Raw genomic sequence first — 12,566 nt, 5'->3', positions numbered from 1 at the left:
TGCCTCACCACCCTTACAGTAAAAAATTTCGTCCTAATACTTAATCTACACCCAGTATCTTTCAGTTTGAAGCCATTATCCCGTGACCTATCATTACGCACCCTTGTGAAACAGTTTCTGTGTTCCACAAATGACAAGGATGCGTAATTTTCGTCCCGGGGGATATATTTTAGGCAGAAGGCCATACAGAAAGAGCCCTAGGGGCATTTTAACCTAGTGACTGAGCCCAAGTGAAGCCGGGAGAGAGCCGGCTGGCAGCTCCGCTGGTGCGCTGGGGATGTCCATGGACCGCTCCCGCCAGAACCGCCGCGAGAAGGACAGCGCTGCCCCTGCGGGAAAGCTGCTCCTCCAAATTCGTTCTCCTTCCCTGGAAGAACCCCCTTTTCCTTCCCGCTTCTCCCCCACAAGCCTCTCCCACTCCCCACCGGCGCCCGATCCCGCCGGGCTGCCGTGGACGGCGCCGCCCCGCGGCCGGACGCTGAGCGAGATGGCGCCGCCCCGCGGGCCCGCCCGGCTCGGGGGCCCGGCGGGCAGCCCCGCCCGGCTCCAGCGCCAGCTCCCGTTCCAGCGCCAGCGGCCGGGACCGTGAGCGCGCTCCTTCCCGCAGGAATCCGCTGCGGCTGTTTCCCTTCCGAGGCGGGCGACAGGAGCGCCCTTGCCGCCGAGTAGGGCCGGGCGGGGCTGCGCCGCTCCCCGCGCCGACTGGGCGGTTACCCGTTGCCCCGCGCCGGGAAATGAGCCAGGAGAGCGCCGGAGCTGGCGGCATTAGGCGCTCCGGCCCGGCCACCGCTTCCCGGCGGAGCCAGCAGGGAGAGGCTGCGGAGGGGACCGCGAGCATTTGTGCGAGGCCTGCATGGGCACGGCGCGGGGGCCGGCCGCGGGGTTTCCCCCGAGGCCTCTCGCTCCCCTTCCCGGCATCGCCTGTAGTCGGAGCGCGTGCCGGGGCCGATGAGGGATGCTTTTAGTGTTGCGCGGCGGCGGCGCAGGCGCGGGTAGCGGCCGGCTTGCGGTTTGCGGGGCAGGTTGCGGGTCGCCGCGCTCACCCGCAAGCCCTCCCGGCGGAGCGTGGGCCGCAGGGCGCGATGCTGAATTAGGCGGCCGGAGCCCTTTTGAGCGCGGGGGGCAGGCGTAGCAGCCCGTAGCGGAGAGCCGGGAGGGGCGGGCAGGCAGCTCCCTCCCCATGGCGAGCAACCGGAGCATCGAGCTGGAGCACTTCGAGGAGCGCGGACAAGCGGCAGCAGCGCTCCGGGCGCGGCGCGGCGGCTCCGGGTCCGGCGGCGCGGGGCCGAGGGGCAATGGGCTGGTGCCCAGCCCGGCGCACAGCGCACACTGCAGCCTCTACCGGACCCGCACCCTGCAGGCGCTCAGCTCGGAGAAGAAGGCGCGCAAAGCCCGCTTCTACCGCAACGGGGACAGGTACTTCAAGGGCTTGGTGTACGCCATCTCCCCCGACCGCTTCCGCTCCTTCGACGCCCTCCTGGTGGAGCTCACCCGCTCCCTGTCGGACAACGTGAACCTGCCCCAAGGGGTCCGCACCATCTACACCATCGATGGCAGCAAGAAGCTCACCAGCCTGGACGAGCTGGTGGAAGGTGAGGGGGCATGGCAAAGTCCGGCAAGAAGCGGCCGTGGGACATGGTGGTGGGGTGCAGGCGCTCCCTGGGGTGAGCTTTCCTGTCGCTGCCTGGATCAAAGCTGAGATGGTGCCTTGCTGAAAATTGGCAGCCACAGAGCCCTTGTGGCCGAGTGGCATGGGTTGCCCACTGCTTTGAGGGGCAGTAGGCCTCGTTTTCCCAGAGTGGACCATCCACTTCTCCAGTAACCCCGAGGAGTGCTGTCTGCATGTGCAGGGGTTGACTCCAGTGTTAATTAAGCAGCAGGTGCCCTTTTCATCTGCAAGAACTGTAGTAAAGTTCTTGGCTACCTTCCATTTGTAACAGAGGGCCGTCCTGTAATTTAAGTCTCTTAAGTGTCATTGTTGACTCACAGTGGCGTAAGCTTTCAGAGAGAAAGCCCCAGTGCTGTGAAAAAGGTATTTACAATGTACCACATATTAAAACTAACAGGTGTAAAGTCCTATTTTCAAAGGAGATCAGAGTCCGTGGTAATAAGAGGGGAATTACCTATCTTGTCTGACTTTCCAAAAGCATGTTATAGAATCTGATGAATTTGAGAATTGTTCCTAAGTAGCTTTTGATAATGGGACTTAGCTGCTAAGGTTATGTAGACCTTGTAAATCTGATCAGAGCAGCACTTGACTGTCTCAAAATGGGGCCAGAAGTACTACTTTCAGAATGAAGCGTAAGCCCCTTGTTTGTAAGGAATGATAGTTCTTGGAATGAGGAGCAGAATTCCCCAATGTTTTCACATGCTGTCTTAAAATACAGTTTAAGCTCAGCATTACATGCTTTTCAAATGCATTGGTTATGTTGTGCACACTGTGAGGTTCACAATCAGTTTGCGCTTGATGGTTGTCCTCAGGTATTTAATACATCAGCCACTACAGTCTTTGACCCATTGACTCTCTATGCCAGGTGTAGCTGATTTGCATTAATAAAGAAGTAAGATTTGTAGACCTTCTAATGCATCCTGCTTATTGGGCTTTCAGCTGTGTGTCCTTTAAGCTTTGATTTGGAAACTTCCCTTTTCAAAGCAATGCTGAATCACACCTGGAGAATTTGATGGGAAAGGGAACCTGAAGACCTTTTTATGATCCACCAGCAAAGGCACTGGGAGTTAGGGACCAGCCACTTCACAACATGGAAAAGAAAGGGAGAGCTTACAGCATTTGCTGCATCAACTGGGTCTCCCTCAAAAAGGATACACATGAAAGTGCATTTCATAATAGTAACAGTGCCTGAGGGCTTTCCCCATTATCTGGTCTACCATTAGGCTGTTCCACAGTGAAAACGGAGGAAATGTGAAGTGATTGCAGAGTGAAATGCTGACCCCGTGATGATAAAAGAAATTAAATAATTTTTTTTTTTCATGATTTGGTGGTTAATTTAGACATACCTAACAAAAAATACGAGGTGCTGAAGTGGTGATGGTAATGAAAGGAAATGAAATTGAAATCAGATAAACTAGTGACAACTTGGGGTGACTTTTGAAATGTTGCAGTGGAAATGATACCAAGCTTTTTATGACAAAATCGCTTGCTGGTCAACAGTATAAATACAATGTATACTCTCACAATACTGAAAGCAAAACTTACTTGTTTTCTCTTCAAATGTTTATTGAAAGCATAACCTTTGTCATGTCTCTTCACTGGAAGAATAAAGCAAAATAAATGTCACAATCAAAATGCCACTTCCATGCTTTCTCAATGAAATAAAAGTGGGAAAAAAAGAGTCCCAATTATTTAGCCATCTATCCATGACCAGTAGAACTTTCAGGAATCTTAAGAAAATCCTATAGCATCATAATTGGATTAGTATGTTCTCCTGCTAGCTTGCTAAAAATTTCACCTGTGTAAGTCTAATGACCACACAGAGAAAGGAAAGTATATACTGAAAGGAAAGCAAACAAATAGTGATTCCATCGTTCCTTGAAATTATCTGAGCTCTTTGCCAACTGTTTTGTTCTTGAGATTCTGGAAGAGATTTGGTTTATTTTTATTTTCTTTATTTCTTATAGTTACAGCACAGCAGGCTTGAATTTCTGCTCTAGAATAAATACTTAAACATAAGTGTTATCCTAAAGCTTGAACTGCAGTAGCACCAGAAGTAGTTTTGAATGGTGTTTTGCTGTATTGCTTTTTAGTTTTTCCAGAAAGGAAAATAAAATTAAAGTGCTGTACTGTGTGCCAGCTACAGGCTGAACACCAGAGGGAACACAGCTGTGTGATGCAATACCTTGCTGACTGGTCAGTTGGCACATTATCAGTGTTGTTGAACTGGGACATGGAGTCTCAGCAGTTCAAGTTCAGTAGTGGCAGATCTAGGAAGTGAGCAGAGGGTGAGCACTCAGCAATCCTTGCCAAACCAACAAGATCTGCATTAAACCTCCCTCAGCTTGAACATGTGGGTGTAGCTCTTGGATATTGGCATGCCCCAGTGAAGGCAAGCTCTTTAAGGCTTATTTGCCATTTATCAGGTTAGTATCTGTCAGGGATATAAAAGCTGGCAAGATCAAATTCTGTATCATAATAATCCAAACTAGCTGAATTGAGTCACTGTTGAATGTTTTTTGGAGATTGGCTGGATTTGGCAATCTGTTTTGCTGGTTATCAATTTAAGAGAAAAATAGCTAATGCATAGACATACTGAGGATATGAAATATTACTGTTATGGGATTATTCAGTTAAAAATTGGACCAGATCATGTTTATTAGTCAAAAATAGAAGCTCCATTTTAAGTATATTGCTTTTCTTAACTGGCTGTGACAATCAAAAAAGTGTGCTCTGCTGGACCAGCCTTAGGCAAATATAATTTATATTCCCAGCCCCTGTAGATTAAGAAACATTATGACCTGTGAGTTTGACAGTTTTCACTGATCTTGGAAAGGGAGGAGGGAAGAATTTCATTATCTGCTCGAGCACGCAGATCCAAAGAGAGAATGGGGGTTGGGACTATTAGGACTTTCTTATGGTTTTCTTTCTTTCAGCTTTACTCTCAGATGTTATATTACTGTTTATTTTAGAACAGGAGATTGCATGTGTAATTTTAGATTTGCCCTTCAGTAGCAAAAATGGAATAGTAGATGGATTATTATTTTCTGTCAAAGTTAATTATTTGTCTATATCTTTCTGTTTTCCTTTCAAATGCAAGCTTCCTAAAGCATGATACAATGTAATAGAACGGTGTAGGTTTTTAGGCCTTGGCAATGTGTTTTACATGGATGTCAGTCATGTTCTGTCTCACTATTCTTTGTTTTCGTTGTCTTGTTAGTGGAAGACGGGGAATCTTGGTTGTAAAGGTCTGCTACAAAGTTGGGCATTATTGTTGGATTTTGGTAGAGGAAACCAAGTGTAGATTCTATTCCTGGCAAGAAAAGTTATGTTGATTTTGCATGTGATAGGGAATCTTTCACATTACCTTGGGTAGGAAACATTGCTAAGAGTCTTTGTTCTTTCTATGACAATGCTTAATTAATACAGTCCTTTATAAAATGTCAGTAGTGTTGCCTGCACAGTTGTGCACACAATCAACAGGGGTCTGTCTGTAGGGAAATCTTTGGGCAGGAGGTGGGAAGGATCTGAGCAGGGCAGTCCTTATGCATGGCTGGGAAATGTAGTACAGGGCAATATCTGATTTATAGAAATGAGCTCTGCCTCACTAATACAGAGTAAGAGAATGTTTTTGGAATGAGATATTGAACAATCCAAGTTTTTACTGCCTTAGATCATTGTTGTTGTTACTGCATATTAGATTTTAATCCTGCATAAGTAGCTGTGATTCTAGCCAATGTGCACTGTTATATTAGGTCAAGAATATATTTTCTCTTGTCAGGGCAAGCAGATGGTAACACCAAGAAGGGAGTTTTTACTTTTGCTTCTTTCAGAAGGTGTTATTACCTTCCTGTGCTAAAGCCAGAAGCTGCAATACTTGAAAAAAGAGGCAAATGTAGCAGTTGGAACAAAGAAGGGTAAAAACGGAGGATAAAAGAAGGATTAAGAAAAGATTAAAAACATATGCTTCCAAATCTATGTTCAAATCACTGTAGTTACCCAGTTCTGGAGCAACAGGGTGTGGATGTGAAATACAGACAAAATTGTTGGTTAACTTCCCATCCGCAAAATAAAATAATTCCACAACTGTGCATCTCCTAGTTTCAGGGGTGGGGGAAATGTAACTTCCTGGAAAAGAGTTGTTTACTTACTGTGGAGGACGCACATGCTATTAGGTGGGTTTGATACCAGGTGGCATTGACTGTCTTTTGAAAGCTTTTACCCTGCCTGAGCAGGGGGTTGAACCTCCAGAGGTTCTTTTCAACCTCAGCTGTTCTGTGATTCTGTGAAAGCCTGTGGGAAGCTGTCATCTGAACCTCTTGTCTAAATAAAGTCAAAAGAGAAGTAGTAGCAGTTAGTCATCTGCTAAAATCCTGGGTTGTCATCCCAGGTTTTAAAAAGTGCATGGGGAACTTCAGATGCTGTAGATGAGGAAAGATCGTGATTTATACAGGGTTATTGGAGGTGATGTGAAAGTGTATTGTAAGAAACTGATGAGGAGGGAAGTTGCTCAAATGAAGGAAGGAAAGAGAAATAAGCTAATCCTTCATAAAAGGGGTTGTTTTATTTTTAGATCAGTCATTTTATACGTGCCATAAATATACTGTTCTGGAATTCTGCTTGGCTTTGTGTTACAGAACACAAAAAGGGTACTCTGCTGTGCCTCCTAAAGTTAGAAGGTGGATGAGTTTTTAAGTAAGCAAAATAGTATTTAGGCTAATGGTTAGTCAGACTGACCAAGGTAGTCTTGTTTTCTCTTTTATCCATTCTCTGTGTTTATCATCTGTATTTTCCTGTTGTGAGGGAATGGCACATGTTATGTTTAGATTGTTGGCTCTCTGAAACTGGACAGTGTACTTAAACCATATACACAGCACACACAGGTCTTGCTTCATGGATAGTGTATCTGGTTATTAATGTAGCACAGATTAATTATTTAGAGGCAGGTAGTGTTTCCTTGTTAATAGGCAATGTTCCATGTCTTCTAGTTGATTTTCTAATGTTAATAAGACTTAGAGAATCAGAAGTAGACTTATTCCATTTGTTGATTATTTTGTGACCCAGAATATCAGCAGATGTTACTCCATTTAAGTGAGCATATGCCCTATTTGAGGAATTTTTGGTGGTAGGAGGATTTCTTCATGGAAGAATTTGCACTTTTAAATTGCTCGGGTACTGTCACGAAGCATCGGATGGATGGCACATACACCCTGAAATTATAATGTGAATTTATAAGGAGATTTTCTTCTGCCAAAACTGCTCTGTAACCTGGTTAAGCTTTCTGCTGTAGAATACTTTGGCTGGGCTCAAGAGCCCCACATGTAACCTACGTCTGTAATTCTTGCATTTTTTTTTTTCTGCATGTAAATAAAAAGAAAGCATGGCCTAATAGATCTTTCTACTTCATTAGCCTATAGTTTGCTTCTTTACCTGTAAATCTCAATGTAATATTAGTAACTAAGTTTGTGATCTGGCCTAAAACTTAGGGAGCAGATTCATGTCAATGCTAATGTTGTAAGCTAAAGACATGGTATTTATTTTCAGTAGTGTAACTGATGTGACTCTGTGCTGGTTAAAGCTAGTACGCAAATTTCAAAATTATAAGTGGAAAGTGGGCCTTCAAACCATAAAATTGACCATATTGAAGTCAGCAATGTAAATATTTGAAGTATTTATTTATGCTTCTTTTTGGAGTTGTGTCAACTTTCTAGGACTGGTAGATTTACAGCTGAAAAAAAAAGAAAACCTACAGCCTGATCAAAATGCCACTGAAGTCTCATAAAAGATTTTCTTCGTATTTGGGATGATATGTATTTAGGTTAAACACATGAAAAATGTCATTGAGGGTGGTCAGTGAAACAGTCAAACTTATTTATGTGATTTTTAAGGTGTCTGTTACTTTGTTAACAATATTTGATATCAATTTGCTTGATTCAAACACCCCCCCCAAAAGAAGTACCACATGTTATATTTTACAAATACTGGTTTCCTGGAAGATTGTGCAGATTATCAGAAGTGTGTATTTATATATGAATTAATGCCAACCAGATTTAAAATCAGGTCATACATTAAAGCTGTGAGGAAATATTGTTTATAATATTGCATTTTCAGGTTTTTACCTACAAAATATAATGTAAAAGAGAGATAATACTCTTACAAATGACTTACTGTTTCTTCCAAACAAACATACATAAATGCATTTCCTACTTTGGAGGATGACTAAAATAATTTAAACAATAGGACAAGGTTCAAAAATTAATGCCTGCTTACTGAGGGATGGTGTTTTCCCAGGCATTTTAAATACACCATTCTGTAAGACAGTTTCCTGTCATTAACTTTATACGTGTGATTTAAGTTATCCCTGCAATTTTTTTTCTTCTGTTGAATAATCAGTTGTAGGCCCCTGTTAAACCAAACAAATCAGTGTTTAACTCATTCCTAGAAAACCAGTTTTTATCCAGAGAGAAGCAGTTGGCTTCCTAATCATATTCCATTTCTTTCTTCTTTTGGTATTTTGCAAGGCTTTCAGTAGAATGTAGAAACTGTGGGTGAAGTCCTGGCTGTGGTGAAATCATTAGAAGTTTAAGTAGTAAAAACTTCATCCTTTGTCTTTTAAGTCATGAACCAAGCAGTGAATGTGTTTTCTCACTTATAGTCCTTGCTCTAGTCCTACCATATGTGCCTGCCTTGCACATGTAGTAGTAAAATCTGTTTTCCACGTAAAACCTGTGTCACTAAGTTTATTTATATGACTGGTGTATGAAAGCAGGCGTGGAATTTAAAACACTTACTAAACAATCTGTAATATCTTACAGATCTCAAGTAATTAGGCATTCCCATGTCTGCCAATTGTAGGAAATCTAACAATCCATTTTGCCAGATTTTTCTCTTTTTTTAAGCTAAAATAGTTTGTGCTTCAACTTAAGGGTTGGCTAAAGGCAATTGAAACAAATAATTTGATATTCCTTCTTTTAGGGTATTACATTGTTTTAAGTTGAAAGGACTTCCTAGGTTTTGTTTACAAGAAAAAAGGAAATCATGGCCTCTGCTTAAAGGAAAAGAAATAGCAAGAAAAAAATGCAGATTTTTTTCTACTTTGCAACATATTGAGATAATCAAGAAGTTATTTTATTCACACATCAAACAAGTGAACTAGTAGAAGTCAAAGAGTTTTACACTATTTTAAAGATCCTTTTGGATTAATATTGACCAAAAATTTTGTAACAGAGTGTTGTAGTACAGCTGTGACAGATAATAGATCACATTCCATGATAGTAAAAAGATGCTCCTTTTATGATTATGAGTCCATAAAAAACAAAGCCAGCATAGCATGTTGAAACTCCTCTGTGGTAAATCCTCTAGCAAAGGGACCTTTGGTTCTCTACCCATACTTCTTTATTTAAAGCAATTAATTTATTTCAAGTTTGTGAGCCTGTTCCTGAATAGCTTTAATTCTGATTTTTTTTTTTTACTTTGTTAATTTAAACTTCAGCCCTGAAGTTTAACTTTGAATTACCTTGTGTGCATTTGTGGGGGTTTTTTATGGTTTGGTTTTGGTTTTTTCCAATGGCCTTGGAATTGCATTGTTTGTGAGTTGGAAAGGATAATTCTGAACATGCTCAATGATGGTCAGTTTTGAGGTACTTTGTAGAGTTTATTTAAAGCTCTTGCACACAGCTGGACAGACTGTACTGAAGAGGTTACTCTGAAGTAAAAGATGACTTCATGTGCTGAAACTAATGTAAAGTCTTTAGGATGTTATGGGCACTCAACATGTTTAGAGATGTATTCGCAGGTATAAGATGCTGTCAAGTTTATTTATGTATAAATTATTACCAGAGTATGATTGAATATTACCAAAGTCTTATGCAGATCAATAAACTTCAAAGCGAGTGCTCAGGGACTTTACATGATTGAATGTCTGATATTATGCACCCAGAGTAATGATTAAATTACCTTCTGTTCATTTAAATAATAATTGGCATTCTTAACAAACACACAAACACAAAACCAAATCACTCGCTAGGTGCATCCATAAAAAGTTTAGCGTGTAATCATGGGAAAAAAATGTCCTCAGACTTTGTGCTGGTTTTGACTGGGATAGAGTTAATTTTTTTCTGTAGTAGCTAGTAGGGGCTATGTTTTGGATTTGTGCTGGAAACAGTGTTGATAACACAGGGATGTTTTTGTTATTGCTGAGCAGTGCTTACACAGAGCCAAGGCCTTTTCTGCTTCTCACACCATCCCACCAGTGGGTAGGCTCAGGGGAAATGAATTTGGGAGGGGACACAACTGGGACAACTGACCCAAGGGATGTTCCAGACCATATGACTTCATGTTCAGCATATAAATCTGGAGGAAGAAGAAAGAAGAGGGGTAATATTCAGTTACAGTGTTTGTCTTCCCAAGTCACTGTTATGCATGATGGAGCCCAGCTTTCCTGGAGATGGCTGCACACTTGCCTGCCTATGGGAGGTGGTGAATGAACTCCTTGTTTTACTTGGCTTGCAGGCATGGCTTTTGCTTTACCTATTAAACTGTCTCTATTTCAGCCTCTGAGTTTTGTTTTACCCTTCTGATTTTCTCTTTTTTGTCCCACTGAGAGGAGCGAGCAAGCAGCTGTGATGCTTAGTCGCCATCTGGGGTTAAACCCTGCCGGGGTTCTATGTCATACGGTAAAGTAGTTGTAGAGGGGAGAATGACACAGTGACCAGCAGGTATAATTAGAAAGTCTGTTGGCATGAATTAGAACTACCAGCTTCTTTGAGGTGCTTCTTATTTGGTAACATTGTGTTTAGAGAAAGACAACTTCATGGCTTATTAGAAACTGTTCCGAAAACAAGTGTAGCCTTTTGAATCTAGAGGATGCAGAGGGAGAAGCCTTTACTTTCTGTTGCAGCTGAGCTGCTGTAACAAAACTTGAATATCTCATGCTATTTTGCAGTAACAGGATAGATGAGTGAAACAACTGTCAAAAGAGAACTGTGAATATCTTTAGCATGATAGGATAACTTAGTTTGGAAGGGACCTTCTGAAGTCATCTCATCCAATGTCTTGCTCAGAGCAGGTCTGGTAAAATGAGATTGCTTGGAGATTTGTTACAACCTGGCATGCAGCTCAGGGGCAGCATAGGCTTCTAGACCACCACAGTCTTTACAAAGCTGTGTGAAGCTTGGGGGTTTTTTTCCCCCCCTACTTGTAAATTAGTACTAGTTTGCATGCAGCATGCAGCTCCTATTCAAGGAGTTTATGGGCTGAAAACATCTCCTCTCTTTTGGCTAATTTTTTGGGGAAAGAGGAGTCTGGTTTTACCCCTATTGGTTTCTGTTTTGTGCACCACTTGATCTACAAATATGAGGAGGAATGATGGGGATGAGCGAAGAGAAAGAATACAGGCGAGGCAGTGGCATCCACAGAACCTCACACCAAATTTTTTCTTAATGCCTCAGTGGAGTGCAGTCCCAGTGATGTTTCTGGAGGCACAACTGGCTGCCAGACTTTCCCAAACAAAATCTTGTTAACTTGACTTCAGTGTAGTCTGTGTTCTTTCAAATACAGCAAGTAGACTTTCAAGAAGGTCTAAATACAAGATAAATTAGAAAGCAGTGTAATTAGTACTGGAAAAGGAATAGGAAGGTCTTTCAGCTCACAGTAATTCTTCAGGGCTTTGAAAGTAGTTTAGCATCTTGCTTTTAGAATAAGATATACAACTTCTAAGACAAATCAGCTCTCCAAACTAGCGTTCAGAAAGTAAAAATACTGTTTAAAAGTTTTCTGGTATGTATCTAAACATGGGTATACATTCTGTGAGTCATACAATACTGTCCAGTAGATGTATCTTTACTCTTGACTTGTCTTGCTCTGTATGTAAGAGGTGAGTTTGCTTTGTTCCACCAGTGACCTTGAGCATGTAACTTTAATCTTAGAACAGGCTTAGCTTTTTAAGATATAGGTAGTTCTTCTGCCTGGAGGAGTGGTGTATTCTGTCAGTTTGGAATGCTTAACCTTTCATCCTTCTGGCAAAGCTCTCCCTCTTTGAGAAAGTCTTGGGATGTCATTTGGTGAGATCCTGAGGATGTGGTTTACATAAATAACCCAGACTTAAAGTTGTTCTTTGTCATGGTTTACATCTTGAATACTGCTGTCAGATGTTATGAGTTATGGTAAACAACAAGCAGCAGTTTGAAAACTGCCCTTTTCTTTCCTTTTTTTTTTTTTTTTAATTATCTTCCAGCCTTGCATTATGTCAAGAAATGGAGAAGAGTAACCAGTTCCTAAGTCTGCATCGTGACTGGTGCCACTAATAATTTGATATGAAGCTGTGCATTACAAGTCTGTGATAATGGTTTTTTTTGTCCTGTGACCTCCCTTTTATGACTTCAGCAATGCAGACTTTGAATTAGATAAGGAATTAAAAATAGGGAAATTTATATGCCCTGTTATACTCCTGTAGGCTCAAAGAGTCATTTGTGGCCTCAACAGGTGTTTGTAGGTCTAAAAAATCCTGAAGTGAATACATTTCAACAGTGTATCTTTGGTAGAAAGGCAGTAAGTCCTGGTAGGTCAATGTGTCTTTCAGGGTAAGGATCTTGAGGTGCTTGAATTTTATTCTGTTAAAAGTTGCTGTTTTTAAGATAAACATATATATGTGTGTACATATCTTGAAGTATATGACTGAGGAACATAAAGAGAAGGATCTGCATATTTGCTATAGGAAAATGGTCTTAATGTCATGTATTGTTAACTCAAGTAATTTAAGCACTTGCAAAATTACTCAGAATCCAAAAGAAATGTGAAATATCTTCAACCTCCTCATTACCCCTTACTATTTTTTATTTTATTTCTTAACTAGAGGTCTTTTGCAACCTGTTAAAACCACTCTATGGGAGTATTGTTC

General features: G+C 41.8%; 1 protein-coding gene across 6 annotated transcripts in view; it reads left to right on the top strand.

The window, feature by feature from the left end:
* The first annotated feature begins 1,114 nt into the window (after positions 1-1,114).
* DCLK2 (doublecortin like kinase 2) overlaps positions 1,115-12,566 on the top strand; it is an 85,575-nt gene continuing 74,123 nt past the window's right edge. For 4 of the 6 annotated variants that reach the window (XR_003915847.1, XR_003915846.1, XM_029960138.1 and 1 more), the window contains exon 1: positions 1,181-1,592. Coding sequence is in view for 2 of the 6 variants with exons in the window: in XM_029960138.1 (XP_029815998.1) it covers positions 1,181-1,592 (412 nt within the window). In the remaining 4 variants the exon portion in view is untranslated. Of the gene's footprint in view, positions 1,593-12,566 lie in introns of all 6 variants that reach the window. The other 2 variants (XR_003915848.1, XR_003915849.1) reach the window with 2 other exon arrangements.

The sequence above is a fragment of the Manacus vitellinus genome, unplaced genomic scaffold (assembly GCF_001715985.3).
Source record: "Manacus vitellinus isolate BGI_N305 unplaced genomic scaffold, ASM171598v3 scaffold_0_pilon, whole genome shotgun sequence".
Taxonomy (NCBI): Eukaryota; Metazoa; Chordata; class Aves; order Passeriformes; family Pipridae; genus Manacus; species Manacus vitellinus.
The sequence above is the reverse complement of the archived record's forward strand: the minus strand, read 5'-3'. Positions and strand labels throughout refer to the sequence as shown.